This window comes from Vipera ursinii, assembly GCF_947247035.1.
Source record: "Vipera ursinii genome assembly, chromosome: 9".
Lineage (NCBI taxonomy): Eukaryota > Metazoa > Chordata > Lepidosauria > Squamata > Viperidae > Vipera > Vipera ursinii.
In genome coordinates, this window is record NC_139523.1 from 13,444,774 (window position 1) to 13,462,970 (window position 18,197).

Consider the following 18,197-nt stretch of genomic DNA (forward strand, 5'->3'; position numbering starts at 1 on the left):
ATGTTATTGTCTTTGGGATTTTAACCTTTGTGTATTGCTCATAGTCAAATTTGTGATATGGGCAGCTGTACAAATTGTCTAAACAAACAACCAAACCAAGAAATAATCCAAATCATGAGTAAGAACCAATTCCTGTTGGAGTAGTGTTGAGCCTTCAGTGAACATTGTCTAAACCAGACTTGGGCATTTTATGGCCCCGGGCCACATCCAGCCCTTTGGTTGTCCCTGTCTTGCCTGTGTGGGGTCAGTCAAAAATTAGAAATCAAATGTAAATTAGACATAACATGTATTCTTACCAGCAGCAGCTAACCAAAACCATGTAATTTACTGCTTTTTTAAAAGCAATAAAATTAACGTTGAGCAGAATTAAGTTCAGCCTATTAGTTTGACCCTCACAACAGTCCTAGTTTCTCATGTGGCTGCTTGGGAAAATTAATTGCCCTCCCCTGGGCTAGATCTTCGGTTTCCTGATGTTTCACCAGCAACTGTGGTTGACATCTTCAGATGCAAGGTAGCCTGTGGACCACAGTCACTAAAACCTTGAAGCTCAACACTGCCTAACAGTTTACTGGCTACGAAAACCCACATTAGGATGCTATTGATTTCTTGAAGCCACAAATGACAAATTAAATGTCATTAAAGAAAGAATCTGAAAAGCTAGTTCTGTGTTCACTGAACTGTCTGACACTGAGTTTTATGGATCAAAGTACCCATGGGGAAACTTGACTTTCTGCAGTAATCCTTTTTATAAAATCTCATAATCCTCCCCCTGCCCCCCCTCAAGTGTACTGAAAGCAAGGTGCCCTTTTTATCATAAATCCCCCATGGGATATGAAGAAAGCAAAGACACATATTTTCACAAAAAATATGGATATTTCTCTTTCTGGCTTTATGAGTCCCCTGACTCCTGCAGAATATTTCATGCTAAATTTCCATTTAGGCATAAGACAATAATAAGATTATAGAAACAGATATTTCTTAAATTGGAGTAATCAGCAATATCATACATCAAAAACTCCTTTGTTCCAAAACCCCCCTCTGAACTGGAATAATAACTAATATTTCACAATAAGGGCATAATTCCATTAAATTTCACTGCTAGGAGGCTGGACAAACTTTGTTCAAGGCCACACACAATGTAAAATTAATCAAGCTCCATAGCTCTCCATATCCCATATTTCTCATTTTGATCTATTCTAGCTATTTTTAACTAAAGCTTATGCTGCATGGGTTTCACCTCCCTCCTCTCTGTCTACTGTATTCCTGATTTTTAACAATGAGCAGAAGTTAAACAGAGGACAAAAGACTACTTTAAACTTTAAACACTTCAGTATAAATATTTTATTAACAATGATAAGACCTTCACAAGTTATGCATGTCATCCAAGTATGTGAACTTGCTTAGCTAAACAAAGCAAGTATTTTTAAGAGATTTAATCCCTGCTACATGATCTTCCTTCCTTCCTTCCTTCCTTCCTTCCTTCCTTCCTTCCTTCCTTCCTTCCTTCCTTCCTTCTTTCCTTCCTTCCTTCCTTCCTTCCTATCCAGAATCACCTTCTAAATAGACTATATCCCCTACTTTCTTTTGTTCTGTCAGCAGTTTGTAAGAGATGTATAGAAACATTCACATATAAGAACATCTCATCTCAGACACACATTGGAAGCATGTGAAATACTCAGAAGTGACTATAGAAGTACCTGCCCTGTTTTGAAGCTTTACCACAAAAGCTAGCCAACCGAGCTCATAAATTTGGGATTTTACCAAGGCATTTGTGAATCTTCAGCAATTTTAGATATTATAAATTCCTAGTTAGGTGGGATTTAATATACATTGGGAAAACTGAATGCACACTAACTATACATTAAAAGTGGAGGATGATTTCATCTTTGGCCCCTGGGTTTAGTCAGGAAGAAGAGACCACTTGTTTTGTCTCCCTTTTGACAATCAGGAGTATCTTATTTTCCCTTCAGGTTTTTTTTTTGGCAGGTGTCCCAAACGGCACTCATCTTTCTTTTAAAAACATTGAAATTTCACACTTGAATGATCGCACAAATCTTGGTCTAAGCTCACTAGCTCTTAGTAAGTAGGGTCTTCCACCATTTCGTTGACTTGAAAAACAAGAAGGACTGGACTGCCAACCCCATGTAGGACATGCTGTATCATGTTGAGTTTGATAATGCCTATTTCTTGCTTTTAATCTTCCTCTGGATTTGTCTCATAAACATTTGGGAGATCCTGTGCTTTGCGTGACAAGCATTGCTTAATTTCCATTCCCCCCCCCCCTTCCAGATGAAGAAGAGCCAGAGAAGCTAATTCATACTACTTTGAAAAATGGACACACCATTCCCATTGACTATTCTGGAATTGTCAATCTTGCACACTTGGAGGAAGAAACCGGAAAGAGATTGAGCCTTAAGAAGTCCAGTCCCCCTGAAGAGCCAAAGAGATTGCAGGGTGAGAAATTAAGAAGTCGTGTCTGTTTGTGTGTGTGTGTGTGTGTGTGAGAGAGAGAGAGAGAGAGAGAGAGAGAGAGAGAGAGAGAGAGGGAGAGAGAGAGAATGTGAGTGGAGGAAATTGTCCCAGACATAAATGTTGTTATCTATCACTTCTTAATTGTGAATATAACAAGTTTTGGATCTTGTTTTTGAAGCACTCCCACCTACAAGCTGTTATCACAAAAGGCCTGGCCCTACCCAGTTTATCTTTTCCCATCTTACCAATTACCAACCTTGATGTCTCGTTCTACCCACGGCGTGTTGCAAGTGAATGCCAGCCACGGAGTTTGGGAAATGACACATTCTTTCCTTTAGATTGGAGAAATAAATTAATTCCCTGGGCTCTCCAGACACATTCCCCTCCCCCTCCCCTCTCTCTTTCCCTGGCAGGGCCCTGGTTTGGTTTAATGCAGCCATTCTCTTCTCTGGTGCACTAATTTCTAGACTTCCCAGCTATCATACCGTCAGCCTTTGGAAGTAGGCCAGATAACCAGGTGTACTAACACTATATTTATTATAAGATTCCAGTAACAGAATCTTGCACGTCTGAAAGCACTTCTTCCCCACCCCCCTTTATTTTTACATTCAAGAAAACTAAGGAAGGTCCCTTCTGAGACTCTTCCCGCACCCTTTTTCTATACCTTTTGCTTGATGACTGTCTTGACTGGGACTCCTGTTTATTAAGCTCATTCCCATATACTTGTCCGACGCAAGAAACCAGGAACCAGGATAGAATTCCAAAGTATTACAATTTCATGCTACCTATAAACATGAATCTGATCTACTAACAGGCAAAGCAAATTGGCACTAAATAAGAGTCTACAGCAGTAGTGGCGAACCTATGGCACGTGCGCCAGAGGCGGCACTCAGAGCCCACTCTATGGGCACGCACGCCATCATCCCATCCCCGCCTCCCCCCATGGCCCCCTCCTCACCAGCAGCGCCCCTCCCCCCGGAGGAGAGTCGCCCCTGGACATAGCCTGTGCAGAGCAGCGCAGCCAAGGACATGGCAGCCGGGCAGCGGAGACAAGACTCTGCCCTCGCACCCTGTCACACGCAGATGATGGTGTGGGGCACGGGCGGAGGGCCTGGCTGCCATGATGCTGCTGGCCGCTTGGCTGATCTGCTGCAGCGGGCCATGGAGGCAGTGGGTGGCCCTGTGGGGTAGCGGGGTGGGGGTGGAGCAGGGGCAGGGCATTTTTTGGGCACTTGGTCTCTAAAGGGTTTGCCATCACTGGTCTACAGAATTCATGAAGGACTGGACTCATTTTCCTTACGGGAGTGAAGTGACTCCAAACTGATGATGCATTTGACTCCGCCCTCGGGCTCAGCCTGGTCATCTCCAACAATACTATTACACATAAACAGTGGATGTGTTGACTTGGGATGTCCCGAGGGCATGCGGTAATGTGGAAGAGAAGGTTGGCGCGATCCATATCTGGAATATTTGGAGTAGCTCTCACAGAACCAGACTTTGGGCTAAATTAGAGAATGTGCTTCCTGATTGGTGTCTTATGTATCTAATACAGGCATTATACCAAGATGGTACAGATGCAGCAGAAAAGGTTCATTTACAGACAGTATGACAGTGATTAAGGGGTAATTCTGTCCAGCTCAGGGAGTTAACCCCTTTTTAAAAAATATTTCTTCACAGGACCTTCCAGCAATCACCCGAATTCGGAAACGGAGCCCCATCCTGAGCCCCATCCTGTTTCCAAGCAGCCGCTGCTTCCTCCAAAACGACCGTTGTCCTCTTCGCAGGAGACGAGTGATCTGCAAATGAGGGAATTTGGCTTTGGCAACAGGAGTGAAAGGACTGTGTCTTCTTCCACAGCTGCAGCTGCCCCCCGGACTGCTCCTACCCCTGCCCCCCGGACTCTGCCCCCTGGTCCCACAAGTAGCCATGCTTTGGCCACTAATACTAGCAATGCCACCCCGACAAAGCAGCCCCCTGTGCCACCACCCAAGCCTGTTAATAGGAATAGCAACCCCTTAATAGGTAAGTGGTTGTTCTTTTTTTAATCGCCCCCCCCCCCCCCTTTCTGTTCAATTGTGTCCTTCTCCGTGCCAAGTCCAAGGACACACTCCTTGGCAGTTTTCTTGGCAAGGTTTTTCCAAAGTGGTTTGCCATTGCTTCTCTCCTAGGGCTGTGAGAAAAGGATTGGCCCAAGATTATCCAATTGGATTTGTGCCAAAGATAGGAGTAGAACTCACAGTCGCCTGGTTTCTAACCTGACGCCTTAACCACTACATCAGACTTATCTCTAACACCCTAAGTAAGACCATCTTTAATTTTGATTCAACATGGCTGTTGGTTCATTAGGTTGTCCCTTCTCTTCCAGCTCAGTAAAAAAAAAAGCTACATCATGTTTGAATACAAATATCAATTTGCTTTCCTTTTTACAATGTTTATAGCAATTTAAAATCTTAGTATCGCACAATAGATTGCATTGCAGGTGGACCTAGAGAAGTGGAAAGGTATCCTTAATGTTCCTTGTAGACATGTGCAACATTTCCCAGGGTCTTTTGCTCTGACTGGTGCCCAAGTATAGGTCTCTCCTCCAAGGTATAGATTGCAACTGTTTTCTTAGATGTGTCCCTCAGGAGTCAGGTAGCACTTTTTTTGACTAACAAATTTTAATAAAAGGTATAGGATTTATCAGATGCAGAGAGCTGGCTAGGCTAATGTAGAATTTAAATGGGAAGGAGGTGGGTGAGGGAAAGAAAGGGGCAGTCTTGATTAATTGAACAAACAGACCAAAGCTTCATTTCAGTCTTTGACCAGTTATGCTTATGCAAGTACTGGATACATTTAAAACAGATTAACATACTTTATCAATTAACAATTGTAATGCATTAAAAACCCCTACTGTTGAGATCTACTGAGGTAGCCTAAAACCTGTTGAAGTTTGTGAGGTCAACTATTTCTCACAAGATGGTGCTATTAAGGTCCCACTTTTCCAAAGCAATCACTTTGAGGCCTTCAGTGATTGTTCTGGAAGGTTGAAATGCTCTGATATTTCCTTGTCCTTGAGTCCATGATGTCTAATCTGATGTCTAACTTTGAGATGTGTGGACTTCAACTCCTAGAATTCCTAGTCATCTGGATGGGGAATTCAGGAAATAAGCTTCACACATCTTAAAGTTGCAGAGATGGAGAAACACTGCCTTAATCTCTCCATTTGGTTCTTTACGTATGCCAGTCTTTCTATTCATTCTTTTACAACCTTGAGTTACAGCAAGAAACAAGAAGCCCAAATATTCATCATATCAGCTTTTTTTTTACAAGATTAAAAATTGCTCCCAAGTTTAAAAATAGAGAAAGCCAATCACCTCAAGAAAGTCAATGTGACGCGAAGGGCAAATCACACATTTTTTTTTGATCCAATATCAACCTTCCCTTCAAGAGCTGAAATTAAAAATGTCTTCTGTGGAGAGAAATGAATAAGATAATAAGATAAGTAACAATGCAGCTTTTCAACGAAAGTTCTACCTTTTGAATAGAGTACATAGGATAATGATAGTGATAGTGATAATGATAATGATAGCAATAGAATTGGAAGGGACCTTAGAGGTCTTCTAGTCCAACCCCCTGATTGGCCAGGAAACCCTGCCTATACCATTTCAGACAAATGGTTGTGCAGTCTCTTCTTAAAAACTTCCAGTGTTGGAGCATTCACAACTTTTGAAGGCAAGTTGTTCCACTGATTGATTGATCTAACTGTCAGGAAATTTCTCCTTTTTAGTTCTAGGCTGCTTCTCTCCTTGATTAGTTTCCATCCATTGCTTCTTGTCCTGCCTTTGGGCGCTTTGGAGAATAGCTTGACTGCCTCTTTTTTATGGCAGCCCCTCAAACATTGGAACACTGCTATCATGTCACCCCCTCATCCTTGTTTTCACTAGACTAGACATACCCAATTCTAGCAACCGTTCTTTATATGTTTTAGCCTCCAATCCCCTAACCATCTTTGTTGCTCTTCTCTGTACTTTTTCTAGAGTCTCAACATCTTTTTTACATTGTGGCGACTAAAACCTGATGCAGTATTCCAAATCTGGTCTTACCAAGGCATTATAAAGTGGTATTAACGTTTCATGTGATTTTGATTCTATCCTTCTGTTAATGCAGCCTAGCACTGTGTTGGCTTTTTTGGCAGCTGCAGCACACGGCTGGCTCATATTTAAGTGATTGTCTACTAGGACTCCGAGATCCCTCTCACAGTTACTACTGTTGAGCCAGGTGCCACCTATACTATACCTGTGCATTTAGTTTTTCTTGCTTAAATGTAGAACCTTACTTATTATGTTAATTACTTCCTCATCACCTGCATATACTAGGGATTAAAATGGAATTAAATTTATGCTAAGCAATTTGTTGGCTAAGTGTTTTTGGAACCTAGTCTTCCCTACCTTAGGTGGAGCCTGGGGAGAGTCAGGTTGCAGAATGCTATAGACAAGGGCAGAGAGGAAAGCCCTACAATATTCTGAGATTACAATGCTGAAATCTTGTGGAATTTTGATAGCGTGACCTTTGGGCCTTTTTTTTTAGTTGTTTTACAAAACCTGAAGACCTCCCAATGCTTGCTGCCATTCTGTCCAAACTGTGCTGATTTCAAGCTGTTATATAGGTAGAAGAAGAAACCAGAGTGATTGGCCACCCAGACGTGGTCTTCTGTGATTTCAATTCCTAAATTTGTAAAAAGGAAAGGACGGAGCAAAGAAAAATCATGCTTTGGGAGGGTGTGTGTGTGCCATAAATAGTTGACCTACTCCAGGCATCTTCAAACGTGGCCCTTTCATGACTTTTGGACTTCAACTCCCAGAATTCCTCAGCCAGCCTGGCTGAGGAATTCTGGGGGTTGAAGTCCACAAGTCATGAAAGGGCCACGTTTGAAGAGCCCTGACCTACTCCTTTCCAGGGATGACCTCATGTCAGTTAATGCCCCTTTGGAAAGTTCAAAATCCTGCACCCCCAGCCCTTGAACATTCCCGTTCCTGCTCTAAGAATTGCGTAAACAGATTGGCGGCCATCAAAGGCATTTGGATGAGAAACCGAAAAGTTGACCAGTTTCAGAATCAGTCGGATTTGTAACAAGCCATGATGGTATCCAAATGTCTACAGTACATCATGATGCAACTTCACACTCATGATGTCTGACAGGGATATGTAAGCTGCATCTTTTGTCTCATGGTGCACATGTTGCCTCCCCAAAGAGGTTCATGACCAAAATGCTGTACAGGTAGTATGGACTTACAAACATTGTAAAAAGTGACTTACGACCTTTTTTTCACACTTATGACCATTGCAGCATCCCCATAATCGTGTGATCAAAATCCAGCCGCTTGGCAACTGGCAGGTATTTATGACAGTTGCAGTGTCCTGGGGACATGTGATCACCATTTGTAACCTTCCCAGCTGGCTCCTGACAAGCAAAGTCATTGGGAGAAGCCAGGTTTGGTGTCCAAGTGATTACTTAGCAGCTACAGTAATTCATGTAACAACTATGGCAAGAAAGATAGTAAAATAAGCCAAAACGCAGTGGTTCTGTCTTGCTTAGCAATGAAAATTTGGGGTTCAATTGCGGTCCTAAGTCGAGGACTACCCGTGTGGACACCTGTGAAAAGCATTTCCCTGCAATATAATATGCTACAGTTTTTCAGCTGTGTCTATCAAATTAGTCTAATAGTCCCTAAACCCCAATCTGTGGACCGGCAGCGGTCCACAGCATGCCAGAAACCTGGCCATGGAAATAAGCGAAGCCCCATCCACAGAATGCAGGCAGCACACAAAACCACGTTCCCCCCCCACCCCCTCCAGTATGTGGAAAAGCTTCTTTCCACGGAACTGGTCCCTGGTGCTCCAAAAGTTGGGGACCACTGGTCTCATGCGCTGATCCAAATGTGATCTGCAGAACAGTATCTCTCACTTCTGAATACAGATGTGTTCAGTTCCATATTGTTTATTTTCTTTTGTTAATTTTCAGTATATATTGTGTAAAGCCGGACCATCAGGTTGCTGGCAGATTTCATGGCATTGACGTCATGCCCAGAAATCAGCCTGGAGAACAGGCAGTCCAGTTCAAGAAAGCATTGGCTACGCAGACAGTCTCTGTTCCGTTCTCTTGCTTGCCCTGTAAAAACTCTGCCAGAGCTACCAACGAGAGTGTCTTTCATAGGCTGGCTGTTCCCCTGGGCTGGTTGGAAACAGGACCCCAGTGGGGAGGGGACGACGAGAGTGAAACCAGCAGGTAGCTAACATAGTTTAGGGAAGGGCCTTGCGATACCTGTGGTTGGAGGGTGTGGAGAGAGAGAAGAGTGACATGTAAGACGATCTTGCAAATCTACACCTGTTCCTGCTCACCTGCTAAGAATTCATTGTGGAAGTTGGGCTTGGAGGGTGATGTTGCAATTCAACTCCGGATGCACACGGGGCTTTTGTTTCTGACACATAAAGCAGGGACAGCAAAAACTTGTCCAGTTGTGTAACCTGCAGAGCTTTACTACCCTGGAACTCTTACGGGATGGAACAGCACAAATACAGGACAAGGAAAAGCTCATTGAGCAGAAAGCAGCTGAGATTATGTAGGGAAGTGCTTTAGATGAAATCCCTTCCATATTCAGTCTTAAGACTGCGATTTTTAAACCATAAAATAGCTTGTTTGGCTTAGCACAGGGGTCTTCAGACTTGGCCCTTTTATGACTTGTGGACTTCAACTCCCAGAATTCCTCAGCCAGGCACGCTGGCTGAGGAATTCTAGGAGTTGGAAGTCCACAAGTCATAAAAGGGCCAAGTCTGAAGACCCCTGGCTTAGCACATGGTGCAAACCAAGTCATTACGGGTTCTAAACCAGGCTTATTGTTTGGCACAATGTGGATTATTTAACAAATCAGAGTCACTGTGTGAGTTGGGCAGCTATATAAATTTGTTTAATAAATCATAGTTAACACAAATCATAGTTTAATGTTATGGGTGAAACAGTTTGCAACTGAATGCAAAGCCCATAGCGTCAACATAATTTTGTCTTCATCCTGGCCCCACAAATTCACGAGTAACCTTTTGGAGGACCTTGAGATTTAAGGTTACAAACAGGTAGTTCTCAACTCACAGCCATTCATTTAGTGACGGAAGTTACAATGGCAATGACTTACGAACAGGTTTCACCCTTACGACCATTGAAGCATCCCCATGGTCATATGATCAAAATTCCTATGCTTGGCAACTGTCATGTATTTATGACGGTTGCAGAGTCCCAGCGGTCACATATCCCCTTTTGGAGACCTTCTGACAAGCAAAGTCAATGGGGAAGCCAGATTCACTTAACAACCGTGTTTCTCATTTAAGAACTCCAATGATTCGCTTAGCAAATGTGGCAGGAGAGTTTGTAAAATGGGGCAAAACTCACTTTACAACTGTCTCATATAGCAGTGGAAATTTGGGGTTCAATTGTGGGCATAAGTTGAGGATTATCTGTATGTATGTCTGAAGGGAATTACTTCATTTTGAGTTGTAACTGGACAACTTGTCCTGTCTAGCAAAACTGCTTCTTGTTATATTCAAGGTTAGTTTGCAAGGCAGGTAAAGAGACACGTCTTACCAATTTCCAAAATGAATTTTCCTTTCCCAACAAAACTCACGGGGTTTATTTATAAGAATTGCTTATTTAATCTGATATTTGTAAGACTACTAAATCATTGGTAACAATTTGTACAAAGATAATAAAGTGAGAGAAGAAAGAAGCTGGTTCTTTGCATAAACATGTTTGGACATGTAGTTGTTGATGATCATTGTGTGAAGCCAGAAACCTAGCCTGTGAAATAGTGGGCAGAAATCCAGAGTTCAACGTGTAGGTGTAAGAACAGCCTAAAATTGTTCTTACCTTCAAATGTATTTTTGGGGGGAATAGGGGCCAAAAAGGAACAGCATTGCAAGATTGTTCCACAGCACCCGTGGCTTGTGCCAGATTGAAACTTAATACCTTTCTTGGTATATTTCAAGTATTTGTATCTTGTCTTGGGTGGGGTGGGGGAAATAAAAGCCTCATGAGATGATTCAGTGTTGTTAATAAAGCAGACTAAACTGGAAATCTTAGTTTAGGGCAAAACAATGAAACATTACATCCAGTAAACGTGACACAGCTCTGGTTAAATCAGGAGTGTCCAACCTTGGCAGGTTTAAGACCTGTGGGCTTCAACTCCCAGAATTCCCCAGCCAGCTATACTACGCTGTTCTGGGGAATTCTGGAAGTTGAAGTCCACAGGTCTTAAAATTGCCAAGGTTGGAAATATCTGAGTTAAATGATGAAGGTACGCAAAGCAGTTAGTTAGCAGCTGAGCTGTTAGGAGGCATTTTTAACAATCTTGGTGAGTTAACAACTTAATAATAGGATGTCTACCCTGTGAATGGTCTTCTAGGTCCGTGGTGGCAAACCTTTTAGAGACGGAATGCCCAAACCCAAAACCCACTTATGTATTGTCAGGTGCTAGGTGGGTGTGGCCCATTGGGTGTGTGTGTGTGCGGTGGTAACAGCAGACTGGGTGGGACTAAAAAGTTCAATCAATTCCAACTTTGCGAGATCTTTTTTTTTCCCTTGAGAAGTTGAAATTGATTGATTGATTGAACCTTTTTTTTTTGCACACGGCAGCGCAGGCCTAAAGCGAAAAAGTTTTATAAAACCCACCTGAAGGCCTGGGACTGGGGTGACGGCGCGCGTGCCCACAGAGAGGGCTCTGCGTGCCACCTGTGGCACTTGTGCCACAGGTTCGCCACCACAGTTCTAGGTGCTTAACATATCGGCTTCTCACACAGGCTTAAGGTATAGAAAGGTCCTATGTTTGCAGAGCTGATCCCGCCTATGATAAGGATTTTCATTGTCACCCAATGTAACAGCTTTCCCTTCTTTTCCAGCTGAATTATCTCAGGTGATTAACAGTGGCACGCCGTTGTTGAAGCCTTCACCACCTCTGCCTCCCAAGAGGGGCGTCCCGCTGAACGTACCTTCCTTGCTAGAATTGGGCGTTGCTCCCAAATCCCCTACTGAGAGGATCATGTCGTCCTATCCTTCCTCGCTACCTCCACACATGAGCTCAACTCTGCCTCCAGCTGTTCCTTCGCCCTCCCTGCCTCCTCACATTCCATCAGAATCCCTCAACGCTTCACTGCCTATCTCCCTCTATGGAGCAGAGGCCCCCTTTTCTGCAGAACTTCGGATGGGGAGTCAACAAGAGAGTCTATCCATGATGGATCCAGCCAAAAGGGTGGCCGAGCGGGGGTTTGGAGAACCTCAAGGACTTCCTCGGTTGTCCCAGCTCCCGCTGCACATCCGCATCCAGCAGGCCTTGACTAGCCCTCTGCCAGCCACCCCACCCGCCGAAGGCTCACACAGGGCTCATTCTCTGCTCTTTGAGAACGAAGGCTCTGGCGAGGATAATGGAACAGTAGGCAGGACCAGGTCTCTACCTGTTACTATCGAGCTGCTGAAAGTGTGAGTCACAGTTTGGTTTGCTAGTCAGAAGCCGGGCGTGGTCAGATTGCTCTCCTTTTTTTGTCTTTCCGCTCAAGTGTAAACCTTTGGTTAAAAATTAGCGACAAGTGCAGATTTAAACCACGTGCCGGTAGTCCTCAACTTACAGACCACAATTGAGCCCAGAATTTCTGCTGCTAAGTGAGACATTTCTTAAGTGAGTTTTGCCCCATTTTACGACTTTTCTCACCACATTTGTTAGGTGAAGCACTGCAGTTTAATAAATAATAATAATAATAATAATAATAATAATAATAATAATAATAATAATAAAGTTGGAAGGGACCAGAGGTCATCTGGTCCAACCCCCTGCTCAGTTCTTAGTTTGTTAAGTGAATCTGGCTTCCCCACTGACTTTGCTTGTCAGAAGGTCGCAAAACGGGATCGATCACGTGACTCCTCGACACGGTTAACCGCCATAAAATGTGACTCATTTGTCAAACATCCGAATATAAATCACGTGATCATGGAGATGCTGCAATGGTCATAAGTGTGAAAAATGGTCACATTTTTTTCAGTGCCGTTGTAATTTCGAACAGTCACTAAATGAACTGTTATAAGTCGAGGACTAGACTACCTGTCTAGAAAGATTCTCAGTGGTGATACTAAGTATGCTTTGTGAAAAGCCGGCATTAAGGTGACCTTCCCTGAGATCAATTATACTGTCTGGAAATGATTAATGGTGTAATCCAGCACATCATGAGGGCACCAGGGTGGAGAAGGATACCTAAAAGTATTTACAAGGGATTGATTCGTTGGCTGGGGTCATGCAATATACCCAAGCTTAAGCTTGGGTAAATAAAAGAACCACAATTGCTATCTTCACATAATATGCCGTAGCTAAAAAAAGAAGCCGTATATGATGGCTCAACAGGATGACCAATTCATATCACGTGCTAAGGCCAGCGTTGAGTCCCAGAGTAGGCTAAACCACAAACTACCAAATTTAATTTTATCCCGGTCTTCTGCGGATTGAGAACCAAATTGCTATAAATCTAAACTGAAAGAATTAAGCTGTGTAAAGATTGGGAAATAATCATATTGACCTGTTTTGCATTTTAATTTTCGTTGGGAGGGCAGACAAGCATGGTGCCTCTAGGCAGCTGATGTGCTTGTGCAGTACCGTACAAGATTGGTTGCAAAATGCTTGCTAATACATTTCACAAAGGAAAGGAGATGAAAGGCAGTTTTTCACCGGAGATGCACTGGATACAAAGGAGGAATAGATACCTACCTAAAGCGTCTTTTGAAACTGCCCTATTGCCCAAACTGAATGAGGTGAAGGGAATGGCTATAATAGACTAGACTGGAATTTGAGAGTTCCCAAACACACACATACCCCTAGAGTCATGTATCCAGATGAGGCAGAGATTGCATGTTATAGGCAAACAGAGCCAGAATAAAGTAAGCAAAGTTTGTTAAGCTGCCCTCAAACCAATACCTGTAATGGTTAGTGAGAGTAACCCCTGTGAGGCAGGAAGAAGAGCTCTTCCCTAGTTCTTTGGAAAGTGAAGATAAAGAAGGGGAGAGGTACTTTCAAGATTGCAAGATTCGGTTACTCTAACCTTACAATACCTGTAGCGTTAGTACTTATGGTTTCGGTATCTTGTCTGGAGTACGGTACTTGAAGGGCTGATAATACCACACTTACACTCTTTTCTCTTGGTAATTTCACTCAGAGAGTGAGGTGGGCAGTACCTAAATGAGATAGATGATAGATAGATAGATAGATAGATAGATAGATAGATAGATAGATAGATAGATAGATAATAAATCGATTATAGATTAGATAGATGATAAATAGATTATAGAATAGATAGATAGATAGATAGATAGATAGATAGATAGATAGATAGATAGATAGATAGATGGCTTTTTTTTGTCATAGAACGCTCAGAACGGAGTTCCGGCACCTTTTTTGGATGGAACCTTGTAGGGTACGCAAGGTGGGCTGTATGACGTGTGTGGGTTCCGGCATCTTTTTCTTTTGCAAAAAAAACCACTGGATAGATAGGTAGACAGACAGACAGACAGACAGACAGACAGACAGACAGACAGACGGATGATAGACAGACAAATAGGTATAGAATTTGCTTGTGGAAAAATATCTTATTACATTGAGATAATTTTTCCAGGTCAGATAGCAGACAGTTGGGGACTTATCCTAATTGGGTCCTTGGCATGGGGGAGTTTTTCTGTGGGGTTCCCAGTATATATGCTGCTCCTATGCCTCCAGTATTAATAGCTGAGAAAGGATCCTTTTCTTTCAGGAGAGAATGAAAAACAAGTAAATGAGCATCTTTGGATTCTCCAAACCAAACATTTTTCAATCTATTGCACTTCCTTATTGTTGGGATGACAGCTTCTAGAATTCAGGTCTAAACAAGTTCTGGAATTTATAATCTCAGATCATCTTCCTTGTGGAGGGAAGTCTCCTTATAACATATTGAATATTACACATCACTTGCTCCTTTTGCTTTGCTAGGGTAGTTCTAGAACTATTGATTAATGCCTACCCTCATAACAATAGTACTCGTTATATAATGGGAATAATTGTGTGTCTTTTACTTGATAGTCCAGACGATGAAGAAGAAGAAGAGGAGGAGGAGGAGGAGGAGGAGGAGGAAGATGGCTCAGGAGATGCGTGCCCTTCCAATCACCACGTTTACATTGGAGAGGCCCCAATGGTTGCAGTTATTCCTAGGCTGATCCTGCAGACGGTGCAGGATGAAGACGAGGGACCAAGTGATTCGGATTCAGAGGGACCCATTTTGTACAGGGAGGAAGAGGAGGAGGAGGAAGATGAAGACGAAAGCCAGAACAGTAAGAGTCTCCTCTTCCCTGCCTTTAAGATCACATTTACTCCACTTATGTCAGAACTATGGACTGGCTAGGAAAAGCAACAAAACGTATGATTCTAATTGAACATTGTTTTGCCCCAAGTAATACATCAATCAGCCTTAATTGCCTATCACATGTCGTGAAAGCAGAACTGGAACAGAATCTAAAGATTTAGGCATAGTTGGATGTAGAGGTAGTCCTTGACTTACAGCCATAATTGAGCCCAAATTTTCCGTCGCTAAGGGAGACATTTGTTAAGTGAGTTTTGCCCCATTTTACAACCTTTCTTGCCTCAGTTCTTAAGTGTGAGTCACTGCAGTTGATAAGTTGGCAACATGGCTGTTAAGTGAATCTGGCTTCCCCGTGGTCTTTGCTTGTCAGAAGGTCGCAAAAGGTGACCACATGACCCCGGGACTCTGCGACCGTCATAAATATGAGCCAGTTGCCAAGCGCCTGAATGTTGATCACACATGACCATGGGGTAATGGTTAGTGTGAAAAACAATCATAAGCCCCCTTTTTCAGTGCCGTTGTACCTTTGAACAGTCTCTAAACGAACTGTTGTAAGTCAAGGACTCCCTGTATGTTAGTTTCATTTTTTTTGTACGTGTTTCTCTTCTAGATGTACATTATTCTTTTTTAAATTTTATTTTGGTTTGTACGCACCCAAGACTTTATGGTGTCAGGTGGTTCTCTAAATTGGATCAAGAAATACCTCAGTTGGCTTTTGATTGTCTTGTTTTCCCTAGCGGCCCTGGCCAATAAAGTCAAGAGGAAAGACACCTTGGCTATGAAATTGGGAAACATGGCCCCCCGGCAGGAATTACCAAGTGAGAACACGTTCCCTCGGAAGAGCAAGGAAGAGTGGAATGAAATCCGACAGCAGATCGGGACAACGCTAATCAGGTAGGAAGGCCTAAAGTCAGTAAAAGCAAGCATGTGGCTTACTTGTAACATGTTGTTTGGGCATTGTCCTCAAGGATCATGGGGGTACCGATGGAAGAGAATATTTGTAGCTCAAGGTTGAACCGAGGGGTTCTCTGAGCTTGGTGATTTGCCTGCAGATATTTCATTACCCAACTAGTGCTGATGATGTTACCTAGTGTGGTAATGAAACGTTGGCAAGAAAACCAGCAACCTCAGAGAGCACCAAGGACCCCACGATCATGGGTATGTTTGCCATCCAGACCATATTCCCCAGTTTTAAAGGTATGCAGTCCTGTTACCTGTTTAGATCCTGCCAGTCTTATGAACAGAGCTTTGGTCTACCTGGGTGACTAAGGATAATAATAATAATAATAATAATAATAATAATAATAATAATAATAATAATAATAATAATAATAATAATAATAATAATAATAATAATAAATAATAATGATGATGATGATGATGATGATGATGATGATGATGGTGGTGGTGGTGGTGGTGGTGGTGGTGGTGGTGGAAGGGACCTTGGAGGTCATCTAGTCCACCCCCCTGCTCAGGCAGGAAACCCTATACCATTTCAGACAAATGGCTGTCCAGTCTCTTCTTCAAAACCTCCAGTGTTGGAGCATTCACAGCTTCTGGTGGCAGGTTGTTCCACTGTTCCATTTATCTTTAAAGAGTATTATCCATAGGCACCACAATTTCTGCAGAGCCATAAAATTCCCATGGTTGTCTTCAGGGGAAGAGTTGTTCTTTTTTAAAAAAAAAAAATAAGATACACGTGCAATCAGAAGTGGGAAATGGTGTCTGGACCATGGATTGTAACAAAGTGATTTAGGGAAATGTTTGCTTTTCTTTTTTGAATGCATGTTGAATGTTTCCATGAAAGGCCTATAACTTCATTTCTGCTGACATAAGCAAATCAGACTCCAATCCTTAACTTGAAGGGTTTGTACTCCGCCAGCTGTTGCTGAGCGACCTTGAGGCTCCAGGGTTTTTTTTTCCTAACAGTTGAGGCACGACTAGAGTATTCCTGGCCCTTTTTGACAGTATTTTGTATCATTACAGGGGAAAGCTTTCCTTCAAGAAGATAGGATTGTGCAACATTTTGGCTTCAAGAACAAAAACACAGTTTTGGAACGGGAGGTGGGCTCATGTAGCACATGTCCGGCAGCTCTTACAGCAGCCACACCTTTCCCAGTCATTCTGCAGCTGGGCCCCACAATCCCCATATAATCCTAGAGAAGGCTTCCCCCACATTAATTTTGCTTGTTGGAAGCCAGCTGGATTTGAAGAATTGCAAACCAGTGCAAGGTTCATGCCCCTACCAGGGGTAGGCAACCTTGGCTCTTTTATGATTGGTGGACTTCCAATACCCAGAATTCCTGAACCAGCCATGCTGACTCAGGAATTCTGGGAGCTGAAGTCCACAAGTCATAAAAGAGCCAAGGTTGCCTACTCCTGCCCTACACTTTCCAGAGCATCTTTTTATCCTTCAAAGCCAAAATACTTCCTTAAAAAGATGATGTTAGTATTATGAGTAATGCGAAGCCTGTTTTTGTATACTTACCTTTGCCTAAAACAAATGTTTTTCTTTTAAAAAAATAAAAAGGCGATTAAGCCAGAGACCAACGGCAGAAGAATTGGAGCAAAGGAATATACTTCAGCGTAAGTAACAGCAACTCAAGACTTCCTTTCTACTTGTCTGCCAGATAGTTGATACTCTTGTTGTACAGATACTCCTCAACTTATGATCACATTTGGGACGAGAATTTCCATTGCTAAGCAAAGCAGTTGTTAATTGAATCATGCCTTATTTCATGATGTTTTTTGCTATGGCTGTTAAGCAGATCACTGCAGCTGTTAAGTGAATCAGGGGTTGTTAAGCAAATCTGGCTTCCCTCCATTGACTTTGCTTGTTGGAAACCAGCTGGGAAGGTCACAAATAGTGATCGCTTGACCCTGGGACACAGCAGGCCCATAAATGCATCCTGGTTGCTAAAGCAACTGAACTTTGATCATGTGACCATGGGGATGCTGCAATGGTCATAAGAGTGAGGACTGGTTATAAATCACTTTTTCCAATGTTGTGGTAATTTTGAACTACTGCTAAATGGAGGACAACCTGTACACAATATAGTAATTGATGGGGAGCTTAGAATGCATGTCTCATTTTGATAAAGACATCCAGCACCTGTTGAATCCCAAGGCCATTTAGATCGAAAATTTACGGTGACTTTTACTGGGAATAAATGCACATAAATACATAGCCCATATTTTATGTATTATGAAATCTCCCCGACTAAGTTCCTAAAGTGCACAAGACTACTCTGAGGGAAACCATTTGCTCAACGTGTGCACACATACACATCTGAGGCCTTATCTAATCGTAGTCCACATGCAACTAACCTGGA

At 42.7% G+C, this 18,197-nt stretch overlaps 1 protein-coding gene across 5 annotated transcripts in view; it reads left to right on the forward strand.

Annotated features, from left to right (window-relative positions):
* The window catches only part of PHACTR4 (phosphatase and actin regulator 4), a 76,713-nt gene that overhangs the window by 51,793 nt on the left and 6,723 nt on the right, over positions 1-18,197 (forward strand). For all 5 annotated transcript variants that reach the window (XM_083369659.1, XM_083369660.1, XM_083369657.1 and 2 more), the window contains 6 exons: positions 2,290-2,454; positions 4,150-4,494; positions 11,398-11,974; positions 14,589-14,836; positions 15,603-15,759; positions 17,396-17,451. In XM_083369659.1, the coding sequence (XP_083225785.1) occupies positions 2,290-2,454; positions 4,150-4,494; positions 11,398-11,974; positions 14,589-14,836; positions 15,603-15,759; positions 17,396-17,451 (1,548 nt within the window). The remainder of the gene's footprint in view (positions 1-2,289; positions 2,455-4,149; positions 4,495-11,397; positions 11,975-14,588; positions 14,837-15,602; positions 15,760-17,395; positions 17,452-18,197) is intronic.